The 27,189-nt window shown below is 42.5% G+C and overlaps 1 protein-coding gene across 4 annotated transcripts in view; it reads left to right on the top strand.

The window, feature by feature from the left end:
• The window catches only part of LOC124605597 (proton-coupled amino acid transporter-like protein CG1139), a 211,792-nt gene that overhangs the window by 123,047 nt on the left and 61,556 nt on the right, over positions 1 to 27,189 (top strand). Inside the window, exons 2-3 of one of the 4 annotated variants that reach the window (XM_047137389.1) lie at positions 11,499 to 11,721; positions 21,748 to 21,826. In XM_047137389.1, the coding sequence (XP_046993345.1) occupies positions 11,688 to 11,721; positions 21,748 to 21,826 (113 nt within the window). In that variant the 5' untranslated portion in view covers positions 11,499 to 11,687. Of the gene's footprint in view, positions 1 to 11,438; positions 11,722 to 21,744; positions 21,827 to 27,189 lie in introns of those variants that run through there. The other 3 variants (XM_047137385.1, XM_047137388.1, XM_047137386.1) reach the window with 3 other exon arrangements.

Here is a 27,189-nt window from a genome sequence, read left to right as displayed (position 1 = left end):
ACAATTAAGGAAACAGAACAGTGTAGTCAAGAGCTCTCCAAGTGCACGCTAACATACCTTAAGACATTTCATGTAGTCTTTCAGAATGGTCGAACATTGTAATTTAAAGTTAATCCAGTTCGATTGTTTACAATCAAAAATTAAACTTTCACGAGAATAGAGCAGCACAAGCAGGAAAAAATAACGTATTGTCTGGGACATGTATTGAATGTTACTTCTGTCAGATATAAGTCTGTTAACAAGTATTTCACTGAGACCTGTAAATAATATTTTATGGACTTCGGAACGTAACACATTCAGTTAGTCGTTATAAAGGACAGCTCGCAAATTTTCTTTGACAATATAGACTTGCTTGTTAAGAGAAAGTAACGTGTAAGTACGTCATCAAAATACCGGTGGGAAATTTGTGGTAAGTTCCTATGGGACCAAACTGCTGAGGTCATCAGTTCCTAGGCTTACACACTACTTAATCTAACTCACGCTAAGGACAACACACACACACACACACCCATGCCCGAGGGAGGACTCGAACCTCCGAGCGAGGGAGCCACGCGGACAGTGGCAACGCGCTTTTGACCGCGCTGCTGCCCCGCGCGGCAATACCGGTGGCATGCGCAAAGCCGTGGTTTTCCGGCACCTAGAGAAAATCATAGAACTGTTCTAGCAACGAATAAGAAAACATTGTATGTGCGGTTTCATAGATGTCTGTTTATCTGTTTAAGTTAACCAGGGCTTGAATTTGTTGATAAGAAGGACTATATAACCTGTAAGTACAAAATACAATGATCTAATGAACTTCTGTTAAAACTTCCGGGCTGAAGGGTCAATGCATAAAACTGTTCATGGACGTTTCGTCATCATTTAGGGGGACATATTCTGGTGCAATTTGTTGATACGGCGCGCCCCTCCCTCCCCTCCTCTCCTCCACACCCTGGCGGGGACGCCCACATTGCTACCCGCGCCGCTCCCGCCAGTTAGCCCGCACGCTATTCGTTCGTTTCTTTCGGCAGTCGACTAGACTTAATGGAGTTATCGAGCAGTTGTACTTTCCTATGAAGCTCGCGCCTCCGCGTCATCGTATTTTATCAAAAATGGTTCAAATGGCTCTGAGCACTATGGGACTCAACTGCTGTGGTCATAAGTCCCCTAGAACTTAGAACTACTTAAAACTAACTAACCTAAGGACAGCACACAACACCCAGCCATCACGAGGCAGAGAAAATCCCTGACCCCGCCGGGAATCGAACCCGGGAACCCGGGCGTGGGAAGCGAGAACGCTACCGCACGACCACGAGATGCGGGCATCGTATTTTATACCTTTCTGTCTTGCAAATAGATAGTTAAAACATACCTACAAGAAAAGATCTGACTAACCTACTTTGCACACGCCGTACAAAATATTTGCTTGTCTACCTGAATCTATTGCTACAGCAGAAAGAAGTTTGCCAACACTGTAGCGTACAAAGACATGGCTGATGTCGATAGTGAAGGAGATCGCGGGCCGAAGTGGCCGCGCGGTTCTGGCGCTGCACTCTGGAACCGCGAGACCGCTACGGTCGCAGGTTCGAATCCTGCCTCGGGCATGGATGTGTGTGATGTCCTTAGGTTAGTTAGGTTTAACTAGTTCTAAGTTCTAGGGGACTAATGACCTCAGCAGTTGAGTCCCATAGTGCTCAGAGCCATTTGAACCATTTTTTTGAAGGAGATCGACTTAATGGCATAGCTGTGCTGAACACTCACCCTGACATTCATTGTCCTATTGACGAGTAATTTACCAATTTGCCAGGAAGAACAGGCGCATAGAATTCATCATTTAATGCAGAGAACCACAACTGCAACATTTTTACACCAGAAGATGGCATTGTCTTGTATATGTGTATAATCAGTTTAAATACATCTTTCTTAAGTTTTGCATGTGACTTGATTATTTTTTATTACGGTAAAAGTAAAGGTAGCTCAAGAAATCTTTAGTGCCCCTCCTTGAGATTCTTTTGTATCCGCCACTGTTCTGACGTGAGCACAGAATTGCAGTTGCCAGTGTTTCATACTTGAAGATGTCCTCCACAGACGATAACGAAACGGTTTATGCGTCAATCATGGTCTCTCACCCTCTAAGTTTTAACAGAAGTATAACATATTTCCTTGAGGATTTAACTAATAATACAAACTGACTTCTGAGACAGATGATAAAAACTGAAAGCCGGGTACTGAGAAGGTCCGAAGGAACAAATGGAGTAATGGGCAGATACGATTCGAATCTTATGATGAATTGTACAAAAAAGCAGAATCTGTAGTGTCACACAGTATAATTTACTGTCATTCGCTGGAGCAACGAAGTGATATAAGGAAGAGGGTTATCGGACAGAAGAATATAACTTGAGGTCCATATCGCTGACAACAATGTGTTGGTGATTCATCGAACACATATTATGCTCACGTATTATGATCTTTTTGGTTTCTGAGGACCCCTTTGCAGGAGTCACCATGGATTCTGCAAACAGCGATATTGTGAAAAACACCTCGCTCATTTTGAACATGAGATACAGAAAGCAACAAATAGTGATACCCCGTGTAATGAGATGTTATTTTCAAAACATAAATTTCTCCTGGGGAATAAAATGTTCAAACAGCTGACGCTTTTGTCAACCGCCAAACACACACACACACACACACACACACACACACACACACACACACACACCGTAAATTACCAGCGCAGCCACACATTCAAAATGACAACGTCAGAAGCTATAGATAATGAACATTACGCCACGCGGGGTAGCTGCGCGGTCTTCGGCGCACTGACACGGTCCCCCCGTCGGAGGTTCGAGTCCTCCCTCGGGCACGGGTGTGTGTGTTGTCCATAGCATAAGTTAGGTTAAGTAGTGTGTAGGCTTAGGGACCGATGACTTCAGGACTTTGGTCCCATAAGACCTTACCACAAATTTCAAAAATAATGAATATTAATAACCAACAGGAGAATTGTGTCCATTGTATCGTAGTTACACCCTCGCCTACAGATGAACTACTCAAATGGGTATGAGATGTGCGATTTGCCCAAAACAATCCATCCCAATAACTCTTATAGCCAGAAAAAAATTAATAACTGCCAAATTTCCTAGATGTTTGGACAACATGGTTGTGGAGTAACAGCGATTGATATAAAATTAAGTTGGTATTAACAAAACAGTCTTAATCGCGTTTTTTTATTTATTTAGTGCCGACCGGTTTCAGCCCAGGGCAGGGGCCATCTTCAGGGCGAACATACGGTGAAATTGCAATATATATCTTAGACACAAGTAATGACAACCATCTTATAAGAGTGGATTACGTAAATATAATGTTCTACTCACTGGTCAATTGCTGGTGGCGTCACGGCTACCAAGGTGTGGCAGGAGACTGCAAAGAATTTACCTTATGCCTGGGTTTATATAGTAAGGTATGAGCACATCAGCGTAAGCAACGCCTCCAGCGGTGACCAATGGTAGACATCTACGCTTAAAAATTGAAGTATAAATACAATTTGTGTTAAGTTCACAATTTAAAAAAACCATGTTCATTGTTAAAAAACACTGTTACATAAATAAATTTCCACCTATGAAAGCTCCTATCTTAGGAACACATAGCTAACTCACATGCTTCAGAGTTAGCACAAACATGCTGTATATGTTCTATCGATGGTCTCAGATTTGTGGCTGCAGAAGCAGTCCTGCGTGTATTGAAATCAGAGAAACAATTTAACGTCGGCCGAGAAGGCAACGGCCAGTGGGAGCCTATTGTAGGAGGTTAACTGGTGACCGCCGGGGCGCAGCGGTCTCTCACAGGTGGCCTTGACCGCCAGCGGCCCGTGTGCCCGAAATGTCGAACTTTCCACGTCATCCTCCCACCTAGCTTATTTTATTTTTATGTTATTCCAAGGAGAGTTCAAAACCTGCAACCAGAAAAACTGCAACATTAATATTGCTGCTAACTTATTTGCTTCAATTATTGCAACAAGAGATATTAAACTGTAGGTTTCCCTTTTTTGTATGATTTAAAACTCTAAAAATGACTGACTGCTCCCATGGTGATTTCAGAGAGGGGTAGGTACTCAAACTGACAGAAGATTCGCCCACCACGTCACATAAAAGCCAGGTTTTTCGTTACTTTTACCGGTTATCCATGTTGTCGTCACCCATGCTGTTACTGTAAGTATTTCGAGATAAAGTGCTGTGTATAAGGAACAGCTGCAATAAAATTGTATGCACTCTATATCAGATCATAAAACATAAAAATATCAGCAAAGACAAGTCTATAGAGTGTGGTGAGAAATTAGTGTTTTAATGATACACGTAAAATTAAATGTGAAGTATATATGTGGTGTCTGTTCTTTTGGATATCATTTGTATCACTGGTGCAAGTTGAAAATTTGTGCCGGGCCAGGAGGCAAAGAGGCAAATGTGTTGACCAGCACACAGTCTGGATACAGCTGTCACCACAATCACACTGACTGCCCTAGCACGCCTTCCGTCAGACCCAGATTCTCGACGAACACTACCCAGTACTGATGTGGTGCCCCCATTCATTCGCCTTATTACTCCTAGAATCTCAACATTCCCCATAAGAGTTAGAGCTTAGTATGCATTTGCACTGAAGGGACCATTGGCCATCACCGGCATGTGTGTGTGCGTGTGTTTGTGTGTGTGTGTGTGTGTGTGTGTGTGTGTGTGTGTGTGTCACCTGTTCTTTCAGACATGTCTGAAATAAAGTCTTGCCATGGTTCGCGTGGCTCCCCCCGTCGGAGGTCCGAGTCCTCCCTCGGGCATGGGTGTGCGTGTTGTCCTTAGCGTAAGTTAGTTTAAGTTAGGGTATGTAGCATGTATGCCTCAGCAGTTTGGTCCCAGAGGATCTTACCACAATTACGTTTGATCCTGCAGCCGGGAAGAATCAAGACACAAAATAATTAAAAACATTAGCTGCCAATGGGCATTGATTTATACCAATGGGGCAAGTGTGGTTGTGCAGTTGTACTGGCATCTGTGTCCATATGGCGTAGTGGTCAGCGCACCTTTTTAGTAACCAGGGGACCTTTCTTCGAAACCTGGTCGGGCACAAATTTTCAACTTGCACATTTGATATAAATCAGCTAATTTATTTTATTCCTGTGTGTCTATATAGGAACTGCTATGTAATAAAGCCACAGATAGCCAACAGTATTTTAGAGAGTCCGAAAGAAAGCTACATGAAAGTTATTTCTTCAAAGCTGTTTCATATTTATTGTAACTTCATATATACTTTAATTTCTGAGTTGCTTATACTTGAGATAATATTGCTTACCAAACGCTAAACAGCTATAAAAACAGTCAAACGTTGCTAGAAACTATTTGTCAGTTGATGCTCAGTAAGATCGAAATGGATATTTCCTTTACTATATAAGTGGTGAAAGGTGGTCGATTCACAAAACATTCGTCGAGTTCTGGGATGCCCATTCTGTCGTCGTACAAATGTCCACAGCTGTAAATAAACACATGATGTGCCTCTCATCTTATGATTAACATGCTAGTATTCTTGTGTAGAGAAGAACCCGTCTAGAGTATTCGATTTGTGCCCAGTGGACTTAGGCTCAGGGACAGATCATAAGAATTAGAAGAATGAAGATTAGAGTTTCAGACAAAATTGGCACATTTTGTGCTTGACAAGGTAGGAAACAAGCGTTGGTCTCTTGAAGGAAATACTTCAGGATTCACGTAATGTGGTGTGGGGAAACCCCCAGTGAGTGAAATAGGGATAGTGAAATGCTTATATTCATTGTCTTCCATTTGAAGATGAGGCAGAGTCTTTACTAACATGGACTGGTGAGGCGCACTGGTAACCACTTGTATCCGCGAAGAGTGGGATCTGAATCACATACTATCATCCACACATAACAATTCTGCTGTTTCTATACATCGATTAATGCAAATTCTGGTCGCATCTGATTTCATTACACATCTTGTGGAACCTTTCTCTAATTTTGCAAAGGTCTCACAGTCGATGGAACTGTAACCTTTGATCGTCCATCCATTTCTTCTCAGCTAATGCCACGTTGCACTCTATGGAGGTTATCCTATACCTATTGATGCTGACGTCTTGGAAAAAATTTCTCAGCTTCATTCTTGAGTGAGCTTCACAATTATCTGATGTGTGTTAGGGCCTAAGTTTCCATAGACGACAGTTAGAGAAGACAGTGCACAATATTAGACATAGCTGGGAGAGGAAATCTTCGACATTTCCAAAGGAATGATCATGTGGTTTGCTAAAAATGGTTAAGAAAACCGGAAGAAAACCAATGTCTTGATAGCCAAATGGGGGCATGTACCAATAGACATTCAACATTCAACAGACATGCTACCCCGTACACATTCTTCACGCTAAGATGGATGTCTACCGGTGTTTATCCTTCGGCAGTCAAGAAAAGAATAACGGCATGTTGGTCCTGTTTGGATGCATTTAGTAATAACTTCGCCGTAGTTCACGTTTCCACGCATATCGGAAATACACGAATACCACACTAATCCCTTTACTGCATGTCAGTGCTATTATACCCGCAACGGAGTCGCGCTACGTTGCTTATACACTGCAGCAACGCCCTCAAACAGAAACTTTTTGATCGCCACTTATAGTTCCTAGTCTACGGCTTTGGATTACGAGAACTATTCGAAAAGTAAGGAACGATAGATCGCGAAATGGAAACCACAGTGGTGAACGTGGTGAAATAAGACAACACCGCTGCTTCTACGAGCAGATAGAATGCCACTGGAAATTTCATGAAATTTTTTGTGTCTTTCAAGAATTTCCAGCCGAAACAGTTCTAACACATGTGGGACTGGTTCTGATCTATCTTCCTACCACAGTTGCACACGGACGCTATGTGGGTGTTTTAGGAATCTGGTGTTGAACCTGTGGCCTGGAACGCAGGAAGATACCATCTCACACATGCAGATTCAGAGGGGTGCAGCAGTATGGACAGTTATGTAATCAGACAATGAGCTCAATGTCAGTTCCACTACACTCACTGTAAAGGAAACGTTATCCCTAACAGAAATTAATGTATGGGTTCAGGTGTAACGCTATGTTGGCAAAAATGAAAATATTAGATTTTCGTTATTAAGGTTTATTTTTACTCTAAATATGATCTCATGACACAGCACTGTTATAAAAATTACGTACAGGATGGTGAAATATTGATACTGGGTGTTCACAACTGTGAAGCGCCATTCCTAACTATTATAAGGTTCTTTAATGGTAATATGGTTGATGACCATGTCACTAAAATGCCCAAAGAAAATGCCCAAAACTGAGTGTGGGTGGGTAAAGAGCAATAAAAAGGAAATACACAATTAAAACAATTCATAACTCTACAGTGGCTGATGAATCCTTTTCGTTAGCTTGGACATCTTCTATGTCTACTTCTATTAAGCCTGAAAATCATTAACATGTTTAACTACAGGTCACGGTTGAATGTACGAAAATTAGGAGAGACGGAGACGATCGCAGTTCTGGGTGTCAAGTGAATATCATATGCTGGCGTGGGACGAGTGCATCTGATTACTTTGTGTCAGCAGTGGCAGTGGCGGCTCTTTGCGCGAGCTGTCAATCTGAGAAAGTATTCTAAAATTTTCTCACCTGTTCAACACCAGTCTAATTCATTTCCTACATCTTTAGTGAAGCTGAGACTCCTATTTATTCCCTAGCTAGCTTAACTGGCATGGTGCACTCCATTTGCCTGGAACAACAGGTACGACATTGCCCTCGAATCGCTCGCAAGCATTAACTGTCAGTGCTTGGTGCGATTCTCCATACTAGAAGACTTCGCAATTTAACTCCTTACGAGTTGAGACAAGCCTGTGAACAAGTGTTCACATAATGAATCTCGAAATCGTCTCAGCGTGACGTGAGTCACCCTGCTCAAACACACTATGATTTTCTGCAAGAGATGAAGCCAATTACTCTGCCCGCAATTTACCTATATCAAAGCTGGTGGCCACACATTTTCTTTCTCGCGAATCATAGCGTTCGTGCTTGTTATATCTCCAATCATTAGAGTTTTTGTAGTTTACCGCAGGCGTCATTTCTTTCGTAGGGCAAAGCATAACCTCTGCTGATACTGAGATAAACAGCTTTTTCTTTCTTGCGAGTTTTAATGCAGGTGGCTACACGTGAGTCACCAATGTTTTGAGATGGATTTCTTCAGACGTTAATCGGCCATCCCTGGCTGTGCTCCTGTAGAAAGGCTTCCTGAAGGGTAGTCGTTAGAAGCAAGACAAGGGCTGCTTCCACTAGCGGCTTATGCAGTGGCAATGGCGCCTCATTGTGTCCGCTAGGTGTCCTGTGGTGAGGATTTCATCTGCACGAGATGGTGTGCCATCATAAAATTCTCTTTTCCCTCAGAACTGCGACTCGTAACTTGGGTCGGGGAAATTACTTGTGTGCAATTACTAGTGTGAGTGTTAGTGGTTTACATTCACGAAATGTCGGTTTGTTTATTCGGTTCACTTTGCCTATCAATAACATTCGTACATTTTCGCATAACTTTGTCGTGTGACATATCGAGTTAATCGGAATTGTTTCAGGAATTCAGTGTGAGGTGCTTTATTTGTTTGACACCGTACACAGTCACTCTACTGTTTTCATGTAAATACCTTTTGGTGCTACTGAGGAACTCATAACGTGTAAGTTATACATTCCGTTTCTAGAAATATTGTATAGATGCAAGCATTACGCAAAAAAAAAAAAAAAAAAAGGATGGTGCTGAACCACAGTCATGCACTATTTTTCTAAAGAATAAACCACCATTTGACTGTATATTACTGCATTTTTCTTCTGTACTTTCTATATTTCGGATTTTAAGCCCCTACCGAGTACAATGCTGAAAGTTCTTACACCATTAACACGTCATATCTGGTAAAGTCATCACAAAGCGGACCAACAAGTCTAGTCCTGTTTACTAGCCTCGTTTACTTGCTTTGTGCTGGCTTTACCAGATATGATGTGTTAATGGTGGAAGAACTTTTAACATTATACATGATAATGGTGTAAAAGCCAAAATCTAGATAGTACATAAGAGAAATACAGTAATATAAAGCCAAATGGCGGTTTATTCATCAAAAGAAACACAAGGTGTTTCATAAAGAATGGTAAATATTTTAGGAGGTGGTAGTATAGACGAATTGCAATAAAAAATGCCACATAACATGTGTCCGATTTTTATTGAGTACAGAGATACAGCTGTTAGTATGTAACCCAAACAAACTTAAAGCAAAGGCAAATGAGGACGTTCACCCTTGATTTTCAAAAATTTCACCAGCAACTTCAATGCACTTCTGACTTTTCTTGATAACCACATGTAACTCTTCTGCGGTCATCTTTAGATTCTTTTATAAGGGTTGCGCTACTCATAATCCGAACGATCAAATCAGCTGTCGCCGGCCAGTGTGGCCGAGCGGTTCTAGGCGCTTCAGTTTGCAACTGCGCGACCGCTACGGTCGCAGGTTCGAATCCTGCCTCGAGCACGGATGTGTGTGATATCCATAGGTTAGTTAGGTTTAAGTAGTTCTAAGTTCTAGGGGACTGATGAACTCAGGTGTTAAGTCCCATAGTGCTCAGAGCCATTTGAAACAAATCAGCTGTCGTGATTACTTTTTGTCCTTGTAGACTTCGTCTTTCGCCCATCCAAAGAGTCAAAAATCAAAATGGGTTAGGTCTGGCGACCTTGGCAGCCAAGAAGATTGCCCATATCCACCGATCCATCTTCCGGGGAATGTTAGGTTTCGATGATGTGTCACCTGATGACTACAATGTACAGTTGCCCCATCATGCTGGATGAACATATGCATTCTTGTAGCGAAAGGAATCTCCTCCAGAAATGCTGGAAGCTCATTTTCAAGGAAGTGCAGATAATGAGGCCCTGTAAGACGATGCCGTAACACAACAGGCCCAGTCAACTGATTCTCTGTCAAATCAAAAACATTTGCAGAAAAGCATTCTTGAAAATTTGTGTTCATAATGGCATGTGGACTTTTTTGAGACCACTGATGTGAATTACGGGTGTTATTGACGCCATCAAGTGGATCCATCAGTGAAGAGTAAAAATGGGATTATCTGGCGATTTTCAAGTGTGCAATGACGAAATTCCAATCGTCTCTCTTCGTTTCCTGATCAAAGGTGTTGAATGAGTTGTAAATGATATAGAAGGAACCCGTGCATACGTTATGTCCGCCATATTCTTGTATGTGGAACATCGGTATGTACAGATATCATACATGTGCTTGTTGAAGGACAACGTACTACCGACTAAATAATGTCTTCTACTTCATGAACAGTCTGTTTATTTACACGTTCAGATATATGAATGCTGGACACTACATCAGAAAAACGCAGTGTATTGAACACTCGAGTAAAGGCTCTTGAGTCTCGTAGTCTGCGGTTAGGAAATCGTATGCTATATTCTCTACAAGCAGCAGCAGCGTTTCCATTACAAAACCCATACACAAACACCATGTCGGGATACTCAGTGTATGTAAATACGTGCGGCATGTTTTCACGCTACAGTACAGTAGACTTGACCAACAAGTCACAACGAAAAGTTCAATGTAAGCTAAAGCACAACCTCACAACGTAAACATCAACATTCTACTTCTGACATTCGATAAATGCGCCCTTAGCAACCCATAGCAACCGGTATACCAACACACGAATCGAAAATGCGTTGAATCTGTGTACTCAATAAAAATTGGACACATGTTACATGGCATTTTATTGGAATTCGTCTATACTATCACCTCCGATAGTATTTACCATTCCTCCTCAAACACCCTGTATATTACTCACGTTGCCGCGTACAATCCTAATGTCGGCTGTTTTCTGCATGGACTAGCTTTTCCCTGGTTGTTGCATTTGACCAAAACTCTTCCCTTCTCCTTCTCAGCTTGCCGACGATCACAAGAGACTTCGGTGTCGTGTCTTTGACTAGCTAGTGGCAGGCTACATTCTCTTATCTCCGTAAGTGCAAGAGTCATGCCACTATTGAAGAGAGAAGTTTTTGCGCAATCTCGAGATTATTCCCTCACATGGAGTCGAATATTTGATTGGTCTTAAAAGCGATTCAGTGAGTAGCTTATCATGTTTTCTTTAGATAATATAATGCCGTATCATTTATCGACGTCCACCGAAATGTGGTTCTGCAGTGCTGCTGGACCATTTGAATGCCACGATAAAGACGTCGCTCTGCCAACAGAAGCATTTTTAACGCAGCTGCACCGGTCGGTGGAGTGTAGCTTTTTTTCTGATGCAACCGCCGCAGCCATTTTCATCACTCAATAGGAAGCGCGATGACGAGCCCGTTTCTTAAGAGCTGTCGCTCTGAATTTCCTCCGCGCTGTCGCGTTTCCGACTGCTGGGTGTCCCCTGCGGATAGCAGCCACCGCAGAATCCGGCGCCTTCATCCCGGCGCCTCACAGCTGCTGTGTTTTTCCCGACAGCAGGTCATCACGCTCCGCAGAAGGAACTAGCGGTTAGAGGCGAAAGCGGTCACGTGACCCCGCTACCCGGCGAACACCTGACGAGGGACGTCGCACGCGCCGCCGCCGACGCAGCCAGTGGGACCGTGACGCCGCCGACGGAAGGACAAACAGCAGCGCAGCGCCTCCGCCGCCCCGCCAACTCGCACCATGGGAGCCTCAGCCGCTAAGCAACAGGAGAAAGGTACGGCGGTAAAGATTATGCGTGTGTGTCTGTGTGTGTGATACATGAATCTGCACATGTCTCTTTTTACGGTTTCATGCCTCACTTGGTGAAAAAGGAAACTTACAGGATCACTTTGTTGTCAGTCTGTCTGTTCGTCTGTTCAAAACCCTAGTAGACGCATCAAGTTGAAATTTGTATCACATATTAAGGTTACGGTGCCTTGGATACGTACAAAAAAGAGAAGCATCAAGTCAACACAGTCAAAAGCTACGGCCATTTATGTACGTAATTTGATACTCGCAACTCATTCATCAAAACCTGTAGTGTACTTACTTTTGTCTAAAATAACGCAATTTGGCAGGAAGCAAGGTTTCACTGTAAAAGTAAAGGGAAAAAAATCCGAAAATTGTTAATTTGTAATTATATCACGCGAAACTTTTTGTCATTTGTTATCTGTCTGTCCGTCTGTCTGATAACTCCCTTTTTATCAGGAACGAGTAGATGTATCAAGTTGAAATTTTTGCCACTTACAAGGGTCTATAGTCACTTGGCGGTGTATTAAGTCAAGGCAACCAAAAGATAAGGCCATGTATGTCACGTAGTTTGATACTAGCAAATTCACTCATCGAAACCTATAGTAGACTTTCCGTTGACCTAGAATCATCAAATTTGGCAAGAAGCAGTGTTTACAATCAAGGGAAAAAATCTGAAAATTGTTAATTTGTAATTACAGCACACGAAAAAAAAAATTGTCATTTGTTAGCGGTGTGTCCGTCTGTCCGTCCTTCGATTAAGAACCTCTTCCTCAGGAATTGATGGACGCATCAGGTTGAAATTTACGTCAGTTACTAAGATCTATGCTCTCTCGGTGTTATAATAAACGTTTGCTTCTAAGTCAACGAAAGGAAAAGATACTGTCGTTTACATCCCATATTTCGACGCTCACAAACTCATTCATTAAAATCTATAGAATACTTCCCCTTGGTGTAAAATGACGAATTTTGGCAAGGAGAAATGCTTCGCAATACAAGTAAAGGAAAAGAGTCAGAAAACTGTTTATTTGTAATTGTATCACACTAAAAATATGTTCCTTTTGTCATTTGTTATCCTATTTTAGAACTGAAATTAAAAGGCTCTCGAAAGTCTGGGACCGATATCTTACCAGTTTCAACGTCAACAAGGGCAAAAATCTTTGAATGAATGCAATGTCTGTATACATTGCTATCCCTGGCATCGATGTCCTCCCAGTATCAACGTCAATAACGGTCAAAAATCGTAGAATGGATGAAATGTCTACATATATTATTAAGATTGTATGGCATCCTCAGTGAGCATGTCCTACTCGCACCTGGGCAGTTTCTTTCTCTGTGTTACTGTTCGTGGTCTCTCTCGATGCTGTTCAATATCAGTGGAATAATATTATTCTCCACCATCTGCAGTTCCTTAAAAAGTTAATCCTGTAACCCTACTCCGACACATCATACCACCAGTCTGTTGCCTCAGTGGTCTACTGGTTACCGTCTCTCGACGATGCTGCGGAGTTTCCAGTCAGATCATGATCCAAAGGTCTGCCACTGGCTTCACTAAGCCTTATGAGGTCGAACGAGGAACTAGAAAGCAGCAAACCGGTGGAGGCGCTAACTCTAAAGAACTGTGAGGCAGGCAATTAGTATTGTTATTATTATCGTCTCCACCTTTAAGATCTAATTCTGTCCTCTTTACATCGTGTCTGCTCGGTGTGACACTTTGAAACTGTACACCGAAGTGGGAAGGAACAAAGCCTGTAGTAAGTGGAAGCTATGAGTGGGCCGTTGCTCAAGCAGCACACTCGGTAAGGCAGAGTACCGGTATCACCAGCCGCGTCTGGAAAATAGCTTCGTGTGTTTTACTGAAGGTCATTTGAAAGTTAGACATAAAAGAAACTCGTTAGTTTTTAAATGTCTCGGTTCCTACGTAGTTTCTCATCTCTCGTGGATACGGAATCTATACTACACACACGTATTGTCATGTCTGTCATTAATCGTATCACTGTAGTACGTCCAAGCTGTTGCAGCAGTTTTATGATCCATGCATACGTGCGAGACGTAATTCTAACTTAATTTCTTCGCTTTACGAGACAGAAGAAATCCGGAGGCCGCGGAGTGCATGACACACACTTTTTGTGCGTCTAATATAATCTTATCAGTTTCTGCATCGTCTCCCGAAATACCTTCTCCATTCCTGTTTGTATATTACATCTTACTTTGGCACGAAATTACTGCACAATCGAAGGATACATGTATCACGTTTTTAATATTGCCCTTTGAGGTTTTCTTTTCAGTTGTAAAATATATGATTTACTTCTTATTTTTCATTTCTCTTCTGATTGGGTCCACATTAAATATTGGTACATAAGGTCACGAGCCTTTGTTCCAATCCTGCAATTTCACTTCCTGACTCGCAGTTTGCACAGCTGTATCTCTTATTTATCTGCACTTCCCTGAATGCTGTGATTGTTTCTTAAATGCATAAAACACTATTTCATTTGTCCTCGATGATTAACAGAAAACATTCAGTATAAAAACTCATTACAGAGCGAAGTTCAATTGAGGCAGATATCTAATAATATTTCTTATCTTAGAACTGATTTTTCCCTTCGGGTGTTCACTTTCCTTTGTTTTTCAAGATCTAAGGGTTATATATTTTCGATATGCGACGCAACATAAGAATAGTCTTCCGTGAGGCGATAACATCTTAGTGAAGAGTGAGAGTAATGTATTAATTCCTTATGTTCTTAGATGTGTATGCTTTCTGGGATACAGTTTTCCGTGTTTTCATATTGGTTGATTTCAAAGTTATTGTAACTACGAATAACAACATCATGGCCTTAATAGCGGTGATTCTGTTCTGGTTTTCGACAACTTTCTGCTGGTTTCTTGCAAGGCCTTCACTTTCAAGTTGTTGTTCGAATGACAACACACAGATAAGGCGTCTTGTCGGCTGTCTGCCCTTTATTGGCTATCTTCCGACAAGTGTAGAGACTAACGTACTCTATGTTTACACTATCGTCTTCTCTATCATTGGACTCCCTCTTACTTGTCTTCAATTCCTACTCTACTATCCGCACAGTACAGCAAAAACAATCGTTCCCTACCAAGTAAAATTCTCTCGGTACTATGAAATTGCACTGGCATATTTTTTAAAATCATTTTCTGTATCAGGAACCAAACTTCGCAACAGTTTTCCTCAAAACACCAGAGAAATCAAATTTCTTACGAAGTTCAAAAGACAGATAATGGTCCACCTTCGCTCGCAAAAGCTATCTCTCCTACACTCTGTGCAGCTCATGCTCATCATCCCCCTCCCTAGAACTTTTCCCTATTCATTGTCGTCAGAGTCAACCCTTTATATTTTGTTCTTTCCTAACAGCCGCTGTCACTGTCATTTCACTCTTCTCCTCTTTATCCATTCCTCTTTTGATAGTACTAAACACGGATTCAAACGTGTTAAGCGTATCTATATTAGTCTAGATGTCCTTTATTATTATTATTATTATTATTATTATTATTATTATTATTATTATTGTCAGTTATTGCTATTATCAATGTTATTATTATTGGGCAAGTTTTATAATATATTTAGTATGTTTTGCTCCTGGTCGACTGTAGGAGAGGCTCATAAGGCCCTGGTCCGGTCAGGCTAAATAGGCAATAAATAAATAAATAGTGCAATGAAAAAATAAGTGCTGGTGAAGGCAACGGATGCTGTTCCCTTGTTCCCTGGCTTACGAAATGCATGAATCGAACATAGTTGGAGGGCAACTACTTGTATCACGTATGATTTTGTATTGTTTTCCTAATTTAGTTATAAAACTGAAACAGTGTAAGCGATCGTGAAGCTTAATTTCCTTTATACTAAAAAAGATACTTCATTATAAAAGCATCATCTCAAAGGCAGATAACCAGCAGATATTCAAAATAGGTATAGTATTTTTAAGGATAAATGTTGTAGAAAAATTTGCCACACTGCACTTGACGTATACTGTTGCAATATGGAAACCCCGTTCTTCGAATCATTGTGTGCTGCCTGTAAACAGATCTTGAGGGAGAATGACAGGACGACTTAGAAGGCTCTAAATTCTTTGCTTCTCAGAAGCCTTTACGCAGTAGCGTCTCCAGGTAGAGTTTTCCTTTGGTTTAATGGCAACAGAAAGTTCCCTGGTCACTAATGAACTCTTGGATAGCCCGGGAATACCGTATGGCTAACGTCGTCTACGTACGATACCGTTTCCTGTTCCCGATATATGGCCCTTGGGTCATAGCTGCTCTTGAGTGGTGTTGACGTTCTTTGTTGATGCCTGGGCATAGACTGAACAAGGGGGGCAAGAAAGAAAAGGATGAAACCAGGCCAGCGGTTGGCGAGTTGTGAAGGACGACAGGCTTCTGAGTCATCCACGATTACCTGGAAAATTCAACGGTTAAAATTTTTTCTCTTTCTTGATTAGAACAAGTTGCTATACGCCACCCAAGTGTCGCTGTTATAGTTCAGGACTCCCTTTCAGTTGTGGGTACTATGCTGTGTAACTCCTATTCTCGTAGCTCGTGTGCCTGTCCACTCTAATTGCGGCCACCCATGCCCTGCTTCTAAGGTTATGCGACACAGACAAGGACGTAACTGGGTTTGACTGTTTCACAGCCGAAACAACGCAGCAGTGAACAGTATAAGTAAAATGGATGGTTTAATCCTGAAAATAGCAGGGAGCGCTCCATTTGATATTACTCAAGATGTGGTAAAGTATTGTAATTACTAATATTAAATGTTTACAACATAGATGATAATGTCAGAAGTAATCACACACTTTACAAGAAGTTGCTGTTATTAAATAAGATATGCTGTCCGGAATAAAACCATTAGACACTGTGTAGGTATTTGAATATCTTAAAAATAGGGTTGAATCTAAAAGTAACGTAAAGTTGTGTATTTTAAGAAAGTAAAAAAAAATTAGCCTTAGACTACGATTTCAGTGATACGATTCGATTCAATTAATGAATAATTAGGTTTAAATATGGATAGTGAAGTGAAATTTAACATGGACGTATGCTCAGGGAACAAATAAACTTAGGAAACAAGTAAACAGTAATTGTAAAGAGACTGCGTGGAAATTGCTTTAAGACATATGCTAGAACGTTCTCGACTGGATTCGATCAGTGTCAGTTTGAACCGAAAAGAGAGGGCTTCAATAAATAAAAAGAGGACACCATTTATAGCCTTTTAGAACCGAGACCGTGGCAAAAAAGGACACAAAAAAATAGAAGAGAAAACATACAGTCGTCTAAAACGTCAGAAGAGTCATGCTTCTCGGAACAGTTTGCCATGAGATGTCTACGAGTATCTTACAGCTGCTTTAGGAAATTGTTGCTCCCATAGAAATAGGTTCATCTGAGAATCTAACTAGAGAAAACTGTAACATGTGAAACACTAATAAGTAGTGAAGAGCATGAATCTTAAGCATAGAAGTTGGTGTAACTGAAAAAAACAGGCAGTTCAAAGCCAGTTTCAGAACAAGACGTAATTACACAGTGATTATCGTATGTACAACTCCTTTGACCAATCTAAATCCTTGACGCTATAGAACTGTACTTTGTGAGGAAGTGCTCCTGAACACACCGGAGGATAATTGTGTATGTATGGCAGACTATCGCCTTGAACGACCATTTCCTGTAGACGGAATACCCAGACAACCACAAGGTACAAAAATTTTTTGATAAAATGTGAGGATTTTGGTATCGTCTGTCACCACAGCTGGTGAGCAGATATGATTTCTTTTGCTCGAGGTTCCGAGCCACGTTTCCAATCATCACATAGATTTTCCTGAGAAGTACGAGTGATCACTGAAGACAGTTCACATTGTGTGAATACAGTACCGGCAGATTTAAAACTGAAACGCTTTGCTTCGGATGAGAGGCCCGTAAACTGTAGCGTAGCTCTTCTTTTTGGACGTTACGGAAAGACTTCGACGAGCGGTCATTCTAATAGGAACATAACAACAATTCGGTAACTATAAGGCAATATGTTATAAGAAATATTAAGCATTTTGTTGAAATGGTATAGAAAACTACCAGTTACTGTTTTCTATATCTTATTCCATCCCGCCATCTGCAATGACGTCGACATCAACGTAATGGTCTGTTCGGGTTTGCTTTCCTCTCTTCTTAAACAGTATGTTATATCATTTGATAACTCATGTTTTAACCCAAAGGAAGAAAGGTACCTGACAGCCCACTTAATATGTTCTGCAGTAAAAGAGCAGAAACAAAGAGAATCATCGGCTATGTTCATTAGTGTGTTCGGTTTAACGAGGACTCTATGATCTGCAAACACGTGACGTATCATTGACACGTCAAATAGGAGTGAAAGAAAGTGAATAATGCACTGATATGTAGGTTTTATAAACGTGGTATTAACATTATACGCATGCTGACTGGACTCCAGAAATGTGAGACTATTTAAACTATTAATGTAAATATGTACGGATACTAAATACGTTTTCATAATTATGAACGTTTTGGAAAGACGGTAAACTGTCGGCGAAGGTTTTCTGGCTCGACTTTTATCTACAAGTCTTACCGCCCTCTTCGACACGTGTCGCTCGTAAGTAAGTGCACTATCAGCTCTGAGACCGATATGACAGTGGAAGGACGTCTGTTTTTATCCAATACAGCGTCATTAGGAATCCTTCTTGTCTTTCAAGTTCTGGAGATCAAATTTTATTCCCTCATTAGAGTTTTAAATACCTCGATTGGTAACGGAAATAGGCGTGCAAGTAAATAGAAATAAAGGAGATGAACACACATTTAAAAATCAGAGCTCTCTTTTCTCGGTTTTCTTCCTGGTAACGTTATACAATAACGTATATTTTATGGGTATTTTGGGGAGGGGGGTCTGTCGTGAGGTTTCTCTGATGGAAAAAAAAGCCGTGATACTTGGTGAAATTATTGCTACGTAATTTACGGTAACTATCGCCCATGAACGTATGTATACGTACAGCTTGCAAAGAACTACTTCATCTCAGTTTTTGTCAAATTACTGTTACACATTGTATTACCTATCTCATGGCTTCACAATGTATTATTCAGTTAGCGAAGCTTTTTGATTCACATTATACACAAGCGGATCAAAAGTTTCCCGACCTCTGCTTGTATACATTAATATTGGCTGTGTCCATCCTTTGTCTATATAGCGGCTTGAACGCTGCTGGAGAAACTTTCAGTTAAGTGTCTCAATGTTTGTGGAGGAATAGTAGCCCATTCTTCCACAGGATCGAAACCAAACAAGGTAGTAACGTTAGTTATAGTGGTGTGGTGCGATTTCGACGTCCTTACTCATTCCAAATGTATTTCGTTTGGATAAGGTCAGGATTATGGGCAGGCCAGCCCATTTCGTGAATGCTGTTGTCCAAAAACCATTGCGTCACACATGCTGCTTTATGACAGTGTGCATTGCCATGCTGAAAAACGATCGTCGTCTCCGAACTGTTCCTCTACTTTACGGAGTACAGGATGCCGTGAAATGTGTTCACATCTGTCCGCATTTAGCGCTTTAGGAGACCACACATTAACCACGCAAAATACTCGCATACCCGAACACCAACTCTTCCGTACTTCACTCTTGGCACTGCATATGATGGCAGGTAACGCTCTCCAAGGAATCACTAAACCCAAACACTTCCACCGGATTGCCACAGGATACAGAATGATTATGCACTCCATATCATTCGTTTCCAGTCGCCTGTCGTCTAGGGGCACCGCTTCTTACACCTCCTCAAGCGTCGCTTAGCATTGTCTACAGAGATATGCGATTTATGAGGAGCTGCTCGTGCGCTGTACCCCATTCTTCTTAGCCCCATATGTACAATGTGTTTCCGCAACAGCGAGCAAAAACGTAACAGAATATGGAGAATGCTCCACTGAACAATTTGAGGTGGGGAACCTGGGCTTCGAGAAGCTAGTTGAAACAGATATGGAAGTAATTTGTCTACCGCTTTGTCTAGCAGTACTGTTTTCCAGCGTTTTTACAACTAACACACGAACAAGTTTACATTTACAATGCTGTTTATTTACATGCACATTCTTTATTTCCTGCAAGGAAACAAGGACGACGAGCTTGATCATGAAGAAGTCATGATGCAGGTTTTGTTTACTTTATTTGTCCATAAGATGGCTCTGTTATATTGTATTTACATTGTCCCATGACAGAACGTGCTATGAAATGACGACAGATCCATTCATTACTCAGTCCTATTCAGAGACGTACAGCACAGTATGATGGAGCAGCACCGGTACAGTATTTACTGGTCGCTGGATTGGAAGAGGAGTTCATATTCCACGGCCTTAATCCCCTTCATTATTACCGATGGGGATATCTAACGCCACTTGTGTATGAGAACCCAATGGATACGGAGATGGAATTAGTTACCAGCATTGAAGCTGTCTATGATGTGAATCGAAACACACCAGGGTATTTGTCAGGGTGCGTCAGAATCTTGTTCGCCGGTGTCACCCTTGCATTGAGGTTCATGGCCCTCAGTTTCAGCACATTATGTAAGATACAGTACAAATGGTACATTCATTGCGTCAATGAGGGATCTGCTGTTAACTAATGTAAATAAAAAAGTACACAGTAATGTGTTTTTATTCCTGTTATTTCCTTAAGCTGGCTTCTCGGACTCCAGGTTCCCTACCTCAAATTGTTCAAAGGAGCATCCTCTAGGTCCTGTTAAATTTTTGCGCGCTCTTAAGGAAACAGCCTATATAGTGATTTAGGTAGCTGGACTGCTGTTAGCTTTCTGGAACTCACGAATGACTCCTTTCCCTGATTTCATGCTATTTTTACTACCCCCTGTGTAATTCTCGACGTTCTTTGTACGTCACTACCTACGTTCTGCCTGTTTATGGTTTAGCTGTAACTGTTCCTTCGTGTTTGCTCTTCGTAATAACGTTACCAACTTCGGCAGCTTTAGGAGTGTTGTAACGCCCCAGATGGATTTGCTACTCAGGTGACATACAATGAGTAGTCCACGCTGCGCCGACCAATTGTGCTGTTACTTTCTCTGCTGAAGACGAAATACTCCCCTCCTCCTTCTATACTAGCAGGTGCACCTCTTGTGATGTCAAGTGCTCAATTCCGCTTTACATAGGGATATCCGGATAGTTTCAAGCAGATAGTGTTGTTCTAAGTTCAAACAGAAATTGACACCTCTTGGATTATCTGCCGTGATACAAATTACAACTGTTTGTCTTCACGTGCCTCCTGTTCGTGTTTTGATATAGCGTATATGCTTTAAATGTCTGAATCGATCCACAGTGGCTCTGAAGTTTGCTTAGTTATCTGACAAATCGCTTGAGTCTTGGATGGTCACTTCTTTGATTCAGTACATTGTTGAAAAGGCCCTGTCACTTTCGTTTCAGATGTACTCCTCGACTTCTATATTCGTTGTAATTTCTAGTTATCCTTAAAATTTCATAGCTTACGCTGTGTTTGTCTTCATCTGTCCACATTGGGACACAGGCGCTACAGCAGGCACTGTGCAGGTTCTATGCTTGTCTAGGGTCTACATCAGATACTGAAGGGACATACACCCTACTCATTTACTAATACTTGTGTGCTTCTTCATAAAGGTAAACAGCATTGCAGGTTGCAAAATACAAGCAATTTGATTAAGGATGTTCACTCGTAATGTAGTTCTGTTTCAGGTAATTGCCAGAAACGAGAGAACGAACAGGGTTATTTATGATAAAACAAATTGTTTACCACATATGTTAAAACTAGAAATATTTTTATTGCAATGCTATTTCAAATGTTCCACTGAGGATAGAACCCACTAATTTCATAAAATATCCTTGTATTCTGATGTTGGCAATCAACAAAAAGTATGCGATAAACGCTAGAACTATTTGTAAGCTGCAGTCATCAAACAACGCAAAAAGGTTTCCACTAAGCTAAGGAGACGTATACCATCCAAACAGATTTATTATTGCGTGATAATCATTCTTTTGTCAACAGCAGCCAGCTATGCAGTGGAAACCAGCAAGCAGCCTCCAAAAAGTAATGGGTCCGTGTTCGACATGACGGCATTCTCGTCCACGTAAGTGCTTCCAGGATTTAGAACTTATTCATAGCAATAACATCAGTATATAGGCACATATGTACAAAATATATTCCGATACTAATACTCACAATATAGTGAGGCCATCTTTCACTGAAAGGTAACATCTTATGTTTGCGTGCAGCTAGCCAGATTGTCTGTCATGGTGCTACTGAAATGTGATATTATTCTGTTATGGTACTGCTCTCTGGCCCTTCATACAGACCGTGAATCTCTCAGCGTCTTAACACGAATACTCACAGGTCGTCGCTACGCCTTGTGACAGGGAGTGTAGCGCGGAGCAATAACTGAGAAATTAGAAGGGTTTTCCTAACAGATTGGGCTCACTTCAGGTAACTTGAGGTAACTTCAGTGAACCAGCAGTCGCTGTGGAAAGAGATATGCCTATCTGTTCTCCTGCCCGCCCAGCTAGCCGCGCTGTCTAACGCGCTGCTTCCCGAGCGGGAAGGCTTGCCGGTCCCCGGCATGGAACCCCCCGGAGGATTAGCGTCGAAGTTCGGTGTGCCGGCCAGGCCGCCTGTGGATGGTTTCTAAGGCGGTTTTCCATCTGCCTCGGCGAATTCCACCTCTTTTACACTATGTCGGCGATTGCTGCGCGAACACTGTCTCCACGTACGCGTAGACCCTAAATACTCTACCGCGCAATCATTTGGGTTACACTCGTGAGGCATGAGACGCTCCTGGGGGGTGTCCACTGGCGGCCGAACCGCACAATAACGCTGGGTTCCGTGTGGAGCGGCGTTTGGGTGGGTGGGCTTCTGTGGCCTGTTGTGGGGTTTTGAATCACTGAGGGCTACGGCGGGACGAAGCCTCTCCGCCGTTTCTAGGTCCTCGGTTTAATACGCACAATACACACACAATTTGTTCTCCTAATTTTCTATCAGACTTTCGGTAACTTAATATACTTTCGCTTACATTTGAATATTGTCAGTCATTGACGAATTGAGTACCAATACCGTCTAAAAACAGAGTATGTCAGCATAGTTTTTAAATAGAGGTGGTACCCATCATATAAATAGTACATACATTCATAGTGAACTGTGAAAAACTCCGACCGGTACGGGTAACTGTCGACTGTTGGCTGAAGTCAGTTGGCTCGATGGCGAATGCACTCCAGTGAGACGACGTAAATCTCATTTTAATCAACTAAACGCTACAGAAAAGTATAGTATTCAGAAATACGGCACACACACGTTTTCTCACATTGCCTAAATTCATCTTGAAAGCAGAAAGATACTCATATTTGATATTCCCACACATTTACTGCGTTGGAAACTTATTACACTTGCGGAAACTTTACACACAGATGACTCACTCTGGGACGGAAAAGGAGGGCAAAAGATTCGCTATGCACTATAATAAACACTCTACACTTCTTCAAAACATGTAAAGAACATGATAATGCAGTGTTGTATAATTTAGTAACTGCTTTAAACGTGGTACAGACAGCGTATTTTGATAAATTATCTGCTAGTTAATTGATTGATTTTCCAGGCGCAGATTGCTTTTGTGGTTGTGTTAGACACATCACGTCGAAAAAAAAAGAAAAAAATGTAACACATGTTATGTAATTCATAAATACAGGCATTTAATTAGGTACAACTTTAGCTTGGCGAGAAGTTATACATTTGTTAACGATCCTTGGTACTCGAAAATAATTTATTCGATATAACAAAACTGTTACATTGTACAATTAGATAGCTGCGCTTACTTACTTCACGAGATCAGGTCCAGAGGACAGAGCGCAGTTACAAGGTTCCTCTTGCTCTGGTTTCTGTTTCTCGCTTTCTCCCGCCAGTCAGTCTCATGCCAATCTGCAGCAAGACCTTTGAATTCTATCTCTCCATTATTTCCTTGGTCTGTCTAGTGGTCTATTTCCGCGAGAGGGAAAATCAATGGATTTCAGAGGCGATCGGTGTTCATACATCTGAGCGACATGCCCTGTTCATACAAGCCGTTTCGTTTTTATCAGGACTACAATGTTCTGTCTCTTGTAGATATCATCCAGCGCATAGCTAGGACGGGTTCTCTATTCCCCAGTGATATCATCTTGTACCGGACCGCAGATCTTCCTTAAGATCTTCTACTCGAAAAGTGGATGTTTATTTAAGGATTTCTGCCGACACTCCAAATTTCACAGCCCTATAACCCGATGGAATGGGTCAGTGTTTCGTAGACAATGAGTCTGAAATTCCGCGAGAGTCTGCGCGATTTCAAAAGCAGACTCAGACTTAAGTACGACTGGTTTGCGGCTTGGATCCTAGGCTTGATTTCTGCCTCACGCGATGCGTCCACTGTAAAGATTACCCCTAGATAATTAAAATAACGAACTTTGTCGTACGATCACTTGCCGACTACCATAGACTCTAGGGGGTATCTGTCCTGTTCATAGTAGATACTCGCTCTTCGATTCTTTCACAAGAAGACCGCTCTTGCTGGCTGCCACCTCCACGTTGTCGCTCATACGTATCAGTTCTTCTTCCATAACCAGGTTCTCGAGCTTCGCTTTGCCATTTTAATCAGCGATACAAAATCCAAATAGACTAACAATATTCTTGGGTATTGCAAACTCGGTTAGGCAATTCATCAGGCTATCCCGGTGGATGTCTTCTTAAAATCTGTGAAGAGGTCATGAAGGTCTTCGCCATATTTCTACATGTTCTCGTCGAGCTGTCACTGTACATTGATGTCCACAATCCAACGGCCCTTTACGAAGCCGCCTTGGCATTCACTAATCACTTCTTATGCAAACGCTTGGATCCTATCCAGTATACAGTTCGGCAAGATCTTCTAACAGATGTTCCCCTATAGTCTGTGCAGTCCATTTTGTCATCTATCCTGCATAGAGGGCAGATGAGTGCTGTCTGCCAATCTTCTGGGACTTTATTGAAACAAACAAAAATTGCGCGAAATGACCAACTGCAGCGCCAGTTGCATAAGACGCAATTAGTTTTTAGCAAGGACTATGTTCCTTGTAATAAATGCTCAACACATCGGCCGTCATTCATCAGCAGTGTCTGTAGTCGAGGGGCAATGTAGTGAACAGCACTGTACAGCACACTAGTAGGTAAGGTGAGAAATTGCAGTCGGATGTTGTCTTTTACCATCACTAATGTGGTCGTACGATCGCGGTAGACCTGCGACCTCAGGTAACCCCACAATCAATAAACAAACATTTTTTTTTCCTGTATTGTATTTCGATTCCCCACGAAGAGGGCGGGCTGGCAGCAGCTTATTACGCTGCTCTGCAGCCTATAGACTCTCTAAAACGTAAGAAAGAAGATAAGAAACAATAAAAGCTGGCGATAAAACGGTGACTGAAATTGTAAAACGGTGGAAACTTGTGGAAAGTTAAAACATAAAGCAAAGGGTTGGCAAAGCTAATAAAATACAGAGGAAGCAGACAAGGAACATAGTAGACAGACAACTAAAAAACATGGAGACAGTCTGGTTTCTGTTCTCAAGAGATATAAAAATCACACCCAGCGACAGTATGATGTCCGTTCGCAACACTTCGGAGAAGACACACAACACTGAACACTCACTGTAAACACTGCACTAAAATGTCGGTACAAAGATGACGCACCATAGTCGTGGGAAGATGGGGGGGGGGGGGGGGACAAGGAGGTAGGAGAGGAAAAAACGAAAGGGGGGAACCAAAGGAGGGAGAGGACTCATAAGGGGGCAGGGGCAGGGGCAGGGCAGATGCGAGAGGGAATGGGAAAAGGCAGAGGAGGGAAATGCAAAAGGACTCAGGGGAGAGAAGGGGGCAGAGAGAGGGTAGGTGGGGAAAAAAGAGGATAGAATGGGGCGAGAGGGAGCCCAGGAAAAGGACTGAGGAAAGGAGGTGGGGTGAGGATCAGAGTTGATAGGAGGGATAAATGGAGGGAGAGAGGGCATCATCTGGGAGGGGGAGTTGATGGAAGCCACCTTGGGAAAGGAGATGAAGGGTGTAGAGATGGAGGGTAGGGGGGACGTAACAGTGAAGACGTGGCAGGGGGCGGGGATGGGAGAGGAGAGGAGCAGCCAGGGGGTGAGGGGGATCAAGGCGGCGGGAGGTGTAGAGTATGTGGATATGTTTGAGGAATAGGAGCAGATGGAGGAAAGGAATGAGGTCTTATAGGATCTCCGTGGGGAGCGGGAGGCATATACGGAAGGCGAGGCGAAGTGCATGACGCTCAAGGATCTGGAGGGACTTACAGAATTTTGGGGGGGGGGGGGGGGGAGGCAGATATCCGGGGCGGGACTGGCTAAAAGAGGATGGGACGGATTAAGGATTTGTAGGTGTGGAGGATGGTAGAGAGCTGCAACCCCCATGTCCGGCCACAGAGGAGTTTGAGGAGTCGAAGGCGGTTGTGGGCTTTTGATTGGATGGCGTGGAGATGAGGGACAGACCAAGGTAGACAGGACGGGTGCAGACGGTAAGTGTGAAATCCAGGAGCCGGAAGGAGCGAGTAGTACGACCTACAATGATTGCCTGGGTCTTGGAAGGACTGATTTTCAGGAGCCACTGGTCACACCATGCGGCAAAAAGGTTTAGGTGATTCTGGAGAAGGCGTTGGGACTGATGGAGGGTAGGAGGAACGCGGTGTCATCGGCATATTGCAAGAGGTGTTCTGGAGGGGGAGGCATATCAGCCGTGTACAGGAGGTAGAGGAGAAGGGAGAGAACAGAGCCCTGGGGCACACCTGCAGAGGGGTAGAAGGTGTGGGAATTGGTATTATGGATGGTAACATAGGAGGGGCGGCGGGAGAGGAAGTAGGCCATCAGATGGATGTAGTTGACAGGAAGGGCGTAGGTTGGGAGTTTCAACAGGAGACCGGGATGCCAGACACGGTCGTAGGCCTGCTCGAGGTCGAGGGAGACAAAAATGGCGGAGCGGCGGGAGTTAAGCTGGAGGGAGAGGAGATGAGTGAGGCGGAGGAGTTGGTCATCGGCAGAGATGGAAGATCGAAAGCCACATTGGGTGTTGGGGTAAACAAACAATTGCCGTCTGCAGTTAAGTATGATGTACACGGCGGCTCAGCACGCGATCCTCACGAAACGATGTGAGCAAGAATTCTTTCAAATGTGTCGCAATGTTGGGTGTAGCACAATTCTGCTTAGAAGTCGTACCATCTAGCAGGTATTTACCAGACAGTCTAGAGATGATCTGTCTCTCTCTCTCACTAAAGTTCATTTTATCTAAAATTCTCATGCTGCGTCACTAACGTGTTGCTGTCCAGCACCATCTGTTGGCCAGTTCCTGCACTCGTTTTTGGTTTCAATAAAATGCCACATCATCTGAGGCATGTGCGTCAGTTTTTACCTCTCTACCTACGTTATTCTGCGAATTAGTGCAC

Source organism: Schistocerca americana, chromosome 3 (assembly GCF_021461395.2).
Source record: "Schistocerca americana isolate TAMUIC-IGC-003095 chromosome 3, iqSchAmer2.1, whole genome shotgun sequence".
In the NCBI taxonomy this organism is placed as follows: Eukaryota; Metazoa; Arthropoda; class Insecta; order Orthoptera; family Acrididae; genus Schistocerca; species Schistocerca americana.
Note: the sequence above shows the minus strand (reverse complement) of the source record. Positions and strands in the feature narration are given on the sequence as shown.